The following is a 12,883-nucleotide window of genomic DNA, read 5'->3' as shown; positions in this document are numbered from 1 at the left end:
GAGTGATGTTTGTACTGTGTACTCTGTTCCATGGGGGTGAGTGATGTTTGTACTGTGTACCATGTTCCTGTTCCATGGGGGTGAGTGATGTTTGTACTGTGTACCCTGTTCCATGGGGGTGAGTGATGTTTGTACTGTGTACCCTGTTCCATGGGGGTGAGTGATGTTTGTACTGTGTACCCTGTTCCATGGGGGTGAGTGATGTTTGTACTGTGTACCCTGTTCCTGTTCCATGGGGGTGAGTGATGTTTGTACTGTGTACCCTGTTCCATGGGGGTGAGTGATGTTTGTACTGTGTACCCTGTTCCTGTTCCATGGGGATGAGTGATGTTTGTACTGTGTACCCTGTTCCATGGGGGTGAGTGATGTTTGTACTGTGTACCCTGTTCCATGGGGGTGAGTGATGTTTGTACTGTGTACCCTGTTCCATGGGGGTGAGTGATGTTTGTACTGTGTACCCTGTTCCATGGGGGTGAGTGATGTTTGTACTGTGTACCCTGTTCCATGGGGGTGAGTGATGTTTGTACTGTGTACCCTGTTCCATGGGGGTGAGTGATGTTTGTACTGTGTACCCTGTTCCATGAGGGTGAGTGATGTTTGTACTGTGTACCCTGTTCCATGGGGGTGAGTGATGTTTGTACTGTGTACCCTGTTCCATGGCGGTGAGTGATGTTTGTACTGTGTACCCTGTTCCATGGGGGTGAGTGATGTTTGTACTGTGTACCCTGTTCCATGGGGGTGAGTGATGTTTGTACTGTGTACCCTGTTCCATGGGGGTGATTGATGTTTGTACTGTGTACCCTGTTCCTGTTCCATGGGGGTGAGTGATGTTTGTACTGTGTACCCTGTTCTATGGGGGTGAGTGGTGTTTGTACTGTGTACCCTGTTCCTGTTCCATGGGGGTGAGTGATGTTTGTACTGTGTACCCTGTTCCATGGGGGTGAGTGATGTTTGTACTGTGTACCCTGTTCCATGGGGGTGAGTGATGTTTGTACTGTGTACCCTGTTCCATGGGGGTGAGTGATGTTTGTACTGTGTACCCTGTTCCATGAGGGTGAGTGATGTTTGTACTGTGTACCCTGTTCCATGGGGGTGAGTGATGTTTGTACTGTGTACCCTGTTCCATGGGGGTGAGTGATGTTTGTACTGTGTACCCTGTTCCATGGGGGTGAGTGATGTTTGTACTGTGTACCCTGTTCCATGGGGGTGAGTGATGTTTGTACTGTGTACCCTGTTCCATGAGGGTGAGTGATGTTTGTACTGTGTACCCTGTTCCTGTTCCATGGGGGTGAGTGATGTTTGTACTGTGTACCCTGTTCCATGGGGGTGATTGATGTTTGTACTGTGTACCCTGTTCCTGTTCCATGGGGGTGAGTGATGTTTGTACTGTGTACCCTGTTCCATGGGGGTGAGTGATGTTTGTACTGTGTACCCTGTTCCATGGGGGTGAGTGATGTTTGTACTGTGTACCCTGTTCCATGGGGGTGAGTGATGTTTGTACTGTGTACCCTGTTCCATGGGGGTGAGTGATGTTTGTACTGTGTACCCTGTTCCATGGGGGTGAGTGATGTTTGTACTGTGTACCCTGTTCCTGTTCCATGGGGGTGAGTGATGTTTGTACTGTGTACCCTGTTCCATGGGGGTGAGTGATGTTTGTACTGTGTACCCTGTTCCATGGGGGTGAGTGATGTTTGTACTGTGTACCCTGTTCCATGGTGGTGAGTGATGTTTGTACTGTGTACCCTGTTCCTGTTCCATGGGGGTGAGTGATGTTTGTACTGTTCACCCTGTTCCATGGGGGTGAGTGATGTTTGTACTGTGTACCCTGTTCCTGTTCCATGGGGGTGAGTGATGTTTGTACTGTGTACCCTGTTCCATGGGGGTGAGTGATGTTTGTACTGTGTACCCTGTTCCATGGGGGTGAGTGATGTTTGTACTGTGTACCCTGTTCCTGTTCCATGGGGGTGAGTGATGTTTGTACTGTGTACCCTGTTCCATGGGGTGAGTGATGTTTGTACTGTGTACCCTGTTCCTGTTCCATGGCGGTGAGTGATGTTTGTACTGTGTACCCTGTTCCATGGGGGTGAGTGATGTTTGTACTGTGTACCCTGTTCCATGGGGTGAGTGATGTTTGTACTGTGTACCTTGTTCCATGGGGGTGAGTGATGTTTGTACTGTGTACCCTGTTCCATGGGGGTGAGTGATGTTTGTACTGTGTACCCTGTTCCTGTTCCATGAGGGTGAGTGATGTTTGTACTGTGTACCCTGTTCCTGTTCTATGGGGGTGAGTGATGTTTGTACTGTGTACCCTGTTCCATGGGGGTGAGTGATGTTTGTACTGTGTACCCTGTTCCATGGGGGTGGGTGATGTTTGTACTGTGTACCCTGTTCTATGGGGGTGAGTGATGTTTGTACTGTGTACCCTGTTCCATGTGGGTGAGTGATGTTTGTACTGTGTACCCTGTTCCATGGGGGTGAGTGATGTTTGTACTGTGTACCCTGTTCCATGGGGGTGAGTGATGTTTGTACTGTGTACCCTGTTCCTGTTCAATGGGGGTGAGTGATGTTTGTACTGTGTACCCTGTTCCATGGGGGTGAGTGATGTTTGTACTGTGTACCCTGTTCCTGTTCCATGGGGGTGAGTGATGTTTGTACTGTGTACCCTGTTCCATGGGGGTGAGTGATGTTTGTACTGTGTACCCTGTTCCATGGGGGTGAGTGATGTTTGTACTGTGTACCCTGTTCCATGGGGGTGAGTGATGTTTGTACTGTGTACCCTGTTCCTGTTCCATGAGGGTGAGTGATGTTTGTACTGTGTACCCTCTTCCTGTTCCATGGGGGTGAGTGATGTTTGTACTGTGTACCCTGTTCCATGGGGGTGAGTGATGTTTGTACTGTGTACCCTGTTCCTGTTCCATGGGGGTGAATGATGTTAGTACTGTGTACCCTGTTCCTGTTCTATGAGGGTGAGTGATGTTTGTACTGTGTACCCTGTTCCTGTTCCATGGGGGTGAGTGATGTTTGTACTGTGTACCCTGTTCCATGGGGGTGAGTGATGTTTGTACTGTGTACCCTGTTCCTGTTCCATGGGGGTGAGTGATGTTTGTACTGTGTACCCTGTTCCATGGGGGTGAGTGATGTTTGTACTGTGTACCCTGTTCCTGTTCCATGGGGGTGAGTGATGTTTGTACTGTGTACCCTGTTCCATGGGGGTGAGTGATGTTTGTACTGTGTACCCTGTTCCATGGGGGTGAGTGATGTTTGTACTGTGTACCCTGTTCCTGTTCCATGGGGGTGAGTGATGTTTGTACTGTGTACCCTGTTCCTGTTCCATGAGGGTGAGTGATGTTTGTACTGTGTACCCTGTTCCATGGGGGTGAGTGATGTTTGTACTGTGTACCCTGTTCCTGTTCCATGGGGGTGAGTGATGTTTGTACTGTGTACCCTGTTCCTGTTCCATGAGGGTGAGTGATGTTTATACTGTGTACCATGTTCCTGTTCTATGGGGGTGAGTGATGTTTGTACTGTGTACCCTGTTCTATGAGGGTGAGTGATGTTTGTACTGTGTACCCTGTTCCTGTTCCATGGGGGTGAGTGATGTTTGTACTGTGTACCCTGTTCCATGGGGGTGAGTGATGTTTGTACAGTGTACCCTGTTCCATGGGGGTGAGTGATGTTTGTACTGTGTACCCTATTCCTGTTCCATGGGGGTGAGTGATGTTTGTACTGTGTACCCTGTTCCTGTTCCATGAGGGTGAGTGATGTTTGTACTGTGTACCCTGTTCCATGGGGGTGAGTGATGTTTGTACTGTGTACCCTGTTCCTGTTCCATGGGGGTGAGTGATGTTTGTACTGTGTACCCTGTTCCATGGGGGTGAGTGATGTTTGTACTGTGTACCCTGTTCCTGTTCCATGGGGGTGAGTGATGTTTGTACTGTGTACCCTGTTCCATGGGGGTGAGTGATGTTTGTACTGTGTACCCTGTTCCATGGGGGTGAGTGATGTTTGTACTGTGTACTCTGTTCCATGGGGGTGAGTGATGTTTGTACTGTGTACCCTGTTCCTGTTCCATGGGTGTGAGTGATGTTTGTACTGTGTACCCTGTTCCATGTGGGTGAGTGATGTTTGTACTGTGTACCCTGTTCCATGGGGGTGAGTGATGTTTGTACTGTGTACCCTGTTCCATGGGGGTGAGTGATGTTTGTACTGTGTACCCTGTTCCTGTTCCATGGGGGTGAGTGATGTTTGTACTGTGTACCCTGTTCCATGAGGATGAGTGATGTTTGTACTGTGTACCCTGTTCCATGGGGGTGAGTGATGTTTGTACTGTGTACCCTGTTCCTGTTCCATGGGGGTGAGTGATGTTTGTACTGTGTACCCTGTTCCATGGGGGTGAGTGATGTTTGTACTGTGTACCCTGTTCCATGGGGGTGAGTGATGTTTGTACTGTGTACCCTGTTCCATGGGGGTGAGTGATGTTTGTACTGTGTACACTGTTCCTGTTCCATGAGGGTGAGTGATGTTTGTACTGTGTACCCTGTTCCATAGGGGTGAGTGATGTTTGTACTGTGTACCCTGTTTCATGGGGTTGAGTGATGTTTGTACTGTGTACCCTGTTTCATGGGGGTGAGTGATGTTTGTACTGTGTACCCTGTTCCATGGGGGTGAGTGATGTTTGTACTGTGTACCCTGTTCCTGTTCCATGGGGGTGAGTGATGTTTGTACTGTGTACCCTGTTCCATGGGGGTGAGTAATGTTTGTACTGTGTACCCTGTTCCATGGGGGTGAGTGATGTTTGTACTGTGTACACTGTTCCTGTTCCATGAGGGTGAGTGATGTTTGTACTGTGTACCCTGTTCCATGGGGGTGATTGATGTTTGTACTGTGTACCCTGTTCCTGTTCCATGGGGGTGAGTGATGTTTGTACTGTGTACCCTGTTCCTGTTCCATGGGGGTGAGTGATGTTTGTACTGTGTACCCTGTTCCTGTTCCATGGGGGTGAGTGATGTTTGTACTGTGTACCCTGTTCCTGTTCCATGGGGGTGAGTGATGTTTGTACTGTGTACCCTGTTCCATGGGGGTGAGTGATGTTTGTACCGTGTACCCTGTTCCTGTCCCATGGGGGTGAGTGATGTTTGTACTGTGTACCCTGTTCCATGGGGGTGAGTGATGTTTGTACTGTGTACCTTGTTCCTGTTCCATGGGGGTGAGTGATGTTTGTACTGTGTACCCTGTTCCATGGGGGTGAGTGATGTTTGTACTGTGTACCCTGTTCCATGGGGGTGAGTGATGTTTGTACTGTGTTTCCTGTTCCTGTTCCATGGGGGTGAGTGATGTTTGTACTGTGTACCCTGTTCCATGGGTGTGAGTGATGTTTGTACTGTGTACCCTGTTCCATGGGGGTGAGTGATTTTTGTAATGTGTACCCTGTTCCTGTTCCATGGGGGTGAGTGATGTTTGTACTGTGTACACTGTTCCTGTTCCATGAGGGTGAGTGATGTTTGTACTGTGTACCCTGTTCCATGGGGGTGAGTGATGTTTGTACTGTGTACCCTGTTCCATGGGGGTGAGTGATGTTTGTACTGTGTACCCTGTTCCTGTTCCATGGGGGTGAGTGATGTTTGTACTGTGTACCCTGTTCCATGGGGGTGAGTGATGTTTGTACTGTGTACCCTGTTCCTGTTCCATGGGGGTGAGTGATGTTTGTACTGTGTACCCTGTTACATGGGGGTGAGTGATGTTTGTACTGTGTACCCTGTTCCATGGGGGTGAGTGATGTTTGTACTGTGTACCCTGTTCCATGGGGGTGAGTGATGTTTGTACTGTGTACCCTGTTCCTGTTCCATGGGGGTGAGTGATGTTTGTACTGTGTACCCTGTTCCATGGGGAAGAGTGATGTTTGTACTGTGTACCCTGTTCCTGTTCCATGAGGGTGAGTGATGTTTGTACTGTGTACCCTGTTCCTGTTCCATGGGGGTGAGTGATGTTTGTACTGTGTACCCTTTTCCATGAAGGTGAGTGATGTTTGTACTGTGTACCCTGTTCCATGGGGTGAGTGATGTTTGTACTGTGTACCTTGTTCCTGTTCCATGGGGGTGAGTGATGTTTGTACTGTGTACCCTGTTCCATGGCGGTGAGTGATGTTTGTACTGTGTACTCTGTTCCATGGGGGTGAGTGATGTTTGTACTGTGTACCCTGTTCCATGAGGGTGAGTGATGTTTGTACTGTGTACCCTGTTCCATGAGGGTGAGTGATGTTTGTACTGTGTACCCTGTTCCATGGGGGTGAGTGATGTTTGTACTGTGTACAATGTTCCATGAGGGTGAGTGATGTTTGTACTGTGTACCCTGTTCCATGGGGGTGAGTGATGTTTGTACTGTGTACCCTGTTCCATGGGGGTGAGTGATGTTTGTACTGTGTACCCTGTTCCTGTTCCATGGGGGTGAGTGATGTTTGTACTGTGTACCCTGTTCCATGGGGGTGAGTGATGTTTGTACTGTGTACCCTGTTCCTGTTCCATGGGGGTGAGTGATGTTTGTACTGTGTACCCTGTTCCATGGGTGTGAGTGATGTTTGTACTGTGTACCCTGTTCCATGGGGGTGAGTGATGTTTGTACTGTGTACCCTGTTCCTGTTCCATGGGGGTGAGTGATGTTTGTAATGTGTACCCTGTTCCTGTTCCATGGCGGTGAGTGATGTTTGTACTGTGTACCCTGTTCCATGGGGATGAGTGATGTTTGTACTGTGTACCCTGTTCCTGTTCCATGGGGGTGAGTGATGTTTGTACTGTGTACCCTGTTCCTGTTCAATGAGGGTGAGTGATGTTTGTACTGTGTACCCTGTTCCATGGGGGTGAGTGATGTTTGTACTGTGTACCCTGTTCCATGGGGGTGAGTGATGTTTGTACTGTGTACCCTGTTCCTGTTCCATGGGGGTGAGTGATGTTTGTACTGTGTACCCTGTTCCATGGGGGTGAGTGATGTTTGTACTGTGTACCCTGTTCCTGTTCCATGGGGGTGAGTGATGTTTGTACTGTGTACCCTGTTCCATGGGTGTGAGTGATGTTTGTACTGTGTACCCTGTTCCATGGGGGTGAGTGATGTTTGTACTGTGTACCCTGTTCCTGTTCCATGGGGGTGAGTGATGTTTGTAATGTGTACCCTGTTCCTGTTCCATGGCGGTGAGTGATGTTTGTACTGTGTACCCTGTTCCATGGGGATGAGTGATGTTTGTACTGTGTACCCTGTTCCTGTTCCATGGGGGTGAGTGATGTTTGTACTGTGTACCCTGTTCCTGTTCCATGGGGGTGAGTGATGTTTGTACTGTGTACCCTGTTCCATGGGGGTGAGTGATGTTTGTACTGTGTACCCTGTTCCTGTTCCATGGGGGTGAGTGATGTTTGTACTGTGTACCCTGTTCCTGTTCCATGGGGGTGAGTGATGTTTGTACTGTGTACCCTGTTCCATGGGGGTGAGTGATGTTTGTACTGTGTACCCTGTTCCATGGGGGTGAGTGATGTTTGTACTGTGTACCCTGTTCCATGGGGGTGAGTGATGTTTGTACTGTGTACCCTGTTCCATGGGTGTGAGTGATGTTTGTACTGTGTACCCTGTTCCATGGGTGTGAGTGATGTTTGTACTGTGTACCCTGTTCCATGGGTGTGAGTGATGTTTGTACTGTGTACCCTGTTCCATGGGGGTGAGTGATGTTTGTACTGTGTACCCTGTTCCTGTTCCATGGGGGTGAGTGATGTTTGTACTGTGTACCCTGTTCCATGGGGGTGAGTGATGTTTGTACTGTGTACCCTGTTCCTGTTCCATGGGGGTGAGTGATGTTTGTACTGTGTACCCTGTTACATGGGGGTGAGTGATGTTTGTACTGTGTACCCTGTTCCATGGGGGTGAGTGATGTTTGTACTGTGTACCCTGTTCCATGAGGGTGAGTGATGTTTGTACTGTGTACCCTGTTCCATGGGGGTGAGTGATGTTTGTACTGTGTACCCTGTTCCATGGGGGTGAGTGATATTTGTACTGTGTACCCTGTTCCATGGGGGTGAGTGATGTTTGTACTGTGTACCCTGTTCCATGGGTGTGAGTGATGTTTGTACTGTGTACCCTGTTCCATGGGGGTGAGTGATGTTTGTACTGTGTACCCTGTTCCATGGGTGTGAGTGATGTTTGTACTGTGTACCCTGTTACATCGCGGTGAGTGATGTTTGTACTGTGTACCCTGTTCCTGTTCCATGGGTGTGAGTGATGTTTGTACTGTGTACCCTGTTCCATGGGGGTGAGTGATGTTTGTACTGTGTACCCTGTTCCTGTTCCATGGGGGTGAGTGATGTTTGTACTGTGTACCCTGTTCCATGGGGGTGAGTGATGTTTGTACTGTGTACCCTGTTCCATGAAGGTGAGTGAATTTTGTACTGTGTACCCTGTTCCTGTTCCATGGGGGTGAGTGATGTTTGTACTGTGTACCCTGTTCCATGGGGGTGAGTGATGTTTGTACTGTGTACCCTGTTCCTGTTCCATGGAGGTGAGTGATGTTTGTACTGTGTACCCTGTTCCATGGGGGTGAGTGATGTTTGTACTGTGTACCCTGTTCCTGTTCCATGGGGGTGAGTGATGTTTGTACTGTGTAACCTGTTCCATGAGGGTGAGTGATGTTTGTACTGTGTACCCTGTTCCATGGGTGTGAGTGATGTTTGTACTGTTTACCATGTTCCATGGGGGTGAGTGATGTTTGTACTGTGTACTCTGTCCCTGTTCCATGAGGATGAGTGATGTTTGTACTGTGTACCCTGTTCCATGGGGGTGAGTGATGTTTGTACTTTGTACCCTGTTCACCCCTGTGCTGAGAGGTGTGCCAGTCACGTCATCACATGCCGGCGTGTACCTGTTTGTGTACGTGTTTATAAGGTGTCTGAGAACGTGTGGGTTTGTGTCAGTCCAGTCCAATTCTTCTTTAAGATTAGCATAGGTTGTTGGTTAGTTCTGTGTACTTTTCTATAGACACAGTATCGTAGTTCTGTGTACCAGTTTGTTAGTATTTAGATAAGCCTGTGTTTGTGTGGATCGGATTAAACTCTTTTAGTGTTCAGCGAGCCTTTGTTTTATTTAGTCTGGTGTAACCGTGTGTCCACGGCATACCACATATAATGTGGAGGGCCTTATCTGTACCGAGACAACATACAACATAAAGGGCTCAGCCTAAACAACATACAACATAAAGGAAACAATGGACCGACACAATGGGCGCTACGTGTCTGATACTATTGGTACTAAGTACCTGACACAATGTTACTAAGTACCTGACACTACGGCACTAAGTACCTGACACTACGGCACTAAGTACCTGACACTATAGATACTAAGTACCTGCCACTACGACACTAAGTACCTGACACTATGGCACCAAGTACCTGACACTTTTGGTACTAAGTACCTGACACTACGGCACTAAGTACCTGACACTATGGCACCAAGTACCTGACACTTTTGGTACTAAGTACCTGACACTACGGCACTAAGTACCTGACACTATGGCACTAAGTACCTGACACAATGGCACTAAGTACCTGACACAATGGCACTAAGTACCTGACACAATGGCACTAAGTACCTGACACAATGGCACTAAGTACCTGACACTATGGCACTAAGTACCTGACACAATGGCACTAAGTACCTGACACAATGGCACTAAGTACCTGACACAATGGCACTAAGTACCTGACACAATGGCACTAAGTAACTGACACTAAGGTACTAAGTACCTGACACAATGGCACTAAGTACCTGACACAATGGCACTAAGTACCTGACACTATGGCACTAAGTACCTGACACAATGGCACTAAGTACCTGACACAATGGCACTAAGTACCTGACACTATGGCACTAAGTACCTGACACAATGGCACTGAGTACCTGACACAATGGCACTAAGTACCTGACACAATGGCACTAAGTACCTGACACAATGGCACTAAGTACCTGACACAATGGCACTAAGTACCTGACACAATGGCACTAAGTACCTGACACAATGGCACTAAGTACCTGACACAATGGCACTAAGTACCTGACACAATGGCACTAAGTACCTGACACAATGGCACTAAGTACCTGACACTATGGCACTAAGTACCTGAAACTATGGCACTAAGTACCTGACACAATGGCACTAAGTACCTGACACAATGGCACTAAGTACCTGACATAATGGCACTAAGTACTTGACACAATGGCACTAAGTACCTGACACAATGGCACTAAGTACCTGACACAATGGCACTAAGTACCTGACACAATGGCACTAAGTACCTGACACTATGGCACTAAGTACCTGAAACTATGGCACTAAGTACCTGACACAATGGCACTAAGTACCTGACACAATGGCACTAAGTACCTGACATAATGGCACTAAGTACTTGACACAATGGCACTAAGTACCTGACACAATGGCACTAAGTACCTGACACAATGGCACTAAGTACCTGACACAATGGCACTAAGTACCTGACACTATGGTACTAAGTACCTGAAACTATGGCACTAAGTACCTGACACAATGGCACTAAGTACCTGACACAATGGCACTAAGTACCTGACATAATGGCACTAAGTACTTGACACAATGGCACTAAGTACCTGACACAATGGCACTAAGTACCTGACACAATGGCACTAGGTACCTGACACAATGGCACTAAGTACCTGACACAATGGCACTAAGTACCTGACACTATGGCACTAAGTACCTGAAACTATGGCACTAAGTACCTGACACAATGGCACTAAGTACCTGACACAATGGCACTAAGTACCTGACATAATGGCACTATGTACTTGACACAATGGCACTAAGTACCTGACACAATGGCACTAAGTACCTGACGCAATGGCACTAAGTACCTGACACTATGGCACTAAGTACCTGACACAATGGCACTAAGTACCTGACACAATGGCACTAAGTACCTGACACTATGGCACTAAGTACCTGACACAATGGCACTAAGTACCTGACACAATGGCACTAAGTACCTGACACAATGGCACTAAGTACCTGACACAATGGCACTAAGTACCTGACACAATGGCACTAAGTACCTGACACAATGGCACTAAGTACCTGACACTACGGCACTAAGTACATGACACAATGGCACTAAGTACCTGTTACTATGGCACTAAGTACCTGACACAATGGCACTAAGTACCTGACACAATGGCACTAAGTACCTGACACTATAGCACTAAGTACCTGACACAATGGCACTAAGTACCTGACACAATGGCACTAAGTACCTGACACAATGGCACTAAGTACCTGACACTATAGCACTAAGTACCTGACACTATAGCACTAAGTACCTGACACTATAGCACTAAGTACCTGACAACCCTCAGAAGACCAGGTGTTGTTGCTCTCATCCCAGAAGCGACAACCAGAGATGAGGCTGAGCAAGGTGTAGCTTGTGTTGACGCTGGTGTCTTCCACCTGAATGTTGCCTCCTGTTGGGTGAAGTTAGAGGTTAGAGTTCAGGTTAGAGGTTAGAGTTCAGGTTAGAGGTCAGAGTTCAGGTTAGAGGTTAGAGTTCAGGTTAGAGGTCAGAGTTCAGGTTAGAGGTTAGAGTTCAGGTTAGAGGTCAGAGTTCAGCTTAGAGGTTAGAGGTTAGATTTCAAGTTAGAGTTCATGTTAAGGGTTAGAGTTAGAGGTTAGAGTTCAGGTTAGAAGTTAGAGTTCAGGTTAGAGGTTACAGATCAGGTTAGAGTTCATGTTAGAGGTTAGATTTCAAGGTAGAGTTCACATTAGTTTGATATTATCGTTCAGCACTGCTAAAGATTTTCGTTATTTCTGGCTTACTCTTTAATTTGACTCCAATCCAGTAGGTGCCATTTAACGAGGTCACTTCCAGGGGAACAGAGACTGAAAATCTGAAAGTGAAAGTTGTAAATCTGAAAGTTTATATCAGGACAGACAAAGAATGCCGTAGAATGTTGTAAATCTGAAAGTGAAAGTTGTAAATGTTGTAAATCTGAAAGTTTATATCAGGACAGATAAAGATTGCCGTAGAATGTTGTAAATCTGAAAGTGAAAGTTGTAAATGTTGTAAATCTGAAAGTTTATATCAGGACAGAAAAATATTGCCGTAGAATGTTGTAAATCTGAAAGTTTAAGATATCTTTCAGGTCAGAGAATTCTTAATCTTATTTTTTTAGAAATGTTTGTTTTACTTTTTAGTTTCTGGTATACTTTGTAGTGGTGGATCATGTAGTGGATGATGTGGTGGATTATTTGGTGGATCGTGCGGTGGATCGTGTATTCACCTTAACTGGTCCTTCTGTGTGTCGTTGAGTTGTCCATAGCCCTTGAGTTGGGTGACCTGTGTGTTGGGACTGGAGCCAGTGAAGTCGTAGTGCGTCAGGTTAGGTCTTTCGCCGTAGGCCACATACACTGAGTATTCCGAGGAGCTCTCCTGGGGTTCTAGAACAATCTGGTGCAAACAATTGATCAAACAGCCCTTGATATACTTCAAACAATTTTCAAAAATTCCAATATGTATTTGAACACAAAATTCCTGGGAGGGCTAGGGTGAAGACTGCCCTACAGGGGAGGGCTAGGGTGAAGACTGCCCTACAGGGGAGGGCTAGTGTGAAGACAGCCGTACCTGTAGAGAGGAGTTTGTGTCTGTGATGTTGACGGGGTGGTAGTTGAAGTTGGTCCAGGTATCTTGTTTGGTCTTGGTCAAGAGCAGGAACAAGCTGTGCTCATACATGGTGGCGTCCCCTGCGCGTGTTTAAACCGTCAGCAAAATTAGATTTAACAGTCAACATATTCAGATATTATGAGATACAAGATATATGTGTGTGTATG

General features: G+C 47.2%; 1 protein-coding gene across 1 annotated transcript in view; it reads right to left on the bottom strand.

The window, feature by feature from the left end:
- LOC131950297 (polycystin-1-like protein 2) overlaps positions 1–12,883 on the bottom strand; it is a 42,113-nt gene that overhangs the window by 23,910 nt on the left and 5,320 nt on the right. The window contains exons 4-7 of the mRNA XM_059312403.1: positions 12,678–12,796; positions 12,337–12,503; positions 11,873–11,943; positions 11,402–11,520 (exon numbers count right to left, since the gene is read on the bottom strand). Coding sequence (XP_059168386.1) covers positions 11,402–11,520; positions 11,873–11,943; positions 12,337–12,503; positions 12,678–12,796 — 476 coding nt within the window. The remainder of the gene's footprint in view (positions 1–11,401; positions 11,521–11,872; positions 11,944–12,336; positions 12,504–12,677; positions 12,797–12,883) is intronic.

The sequence above is a fragment of the Physella acuta genome, unplaced genomic scaffold (assembly GCF_028476545.2).
Source record: "Physella acuta isolate Inbredline_101_S28 unplaced genomic scaffold, ASM2847654v3 ptg000750l, whole genome shotgun sequence".
Classification (NCBI taxonomy): Eukaryota; Metazoa; Mollusca; class Gastropoda; family Physidae; genus Physella; species Physella acuta.
This window is presented reverse-complemented; position numbering and strand designations above follow the sequence as displayed.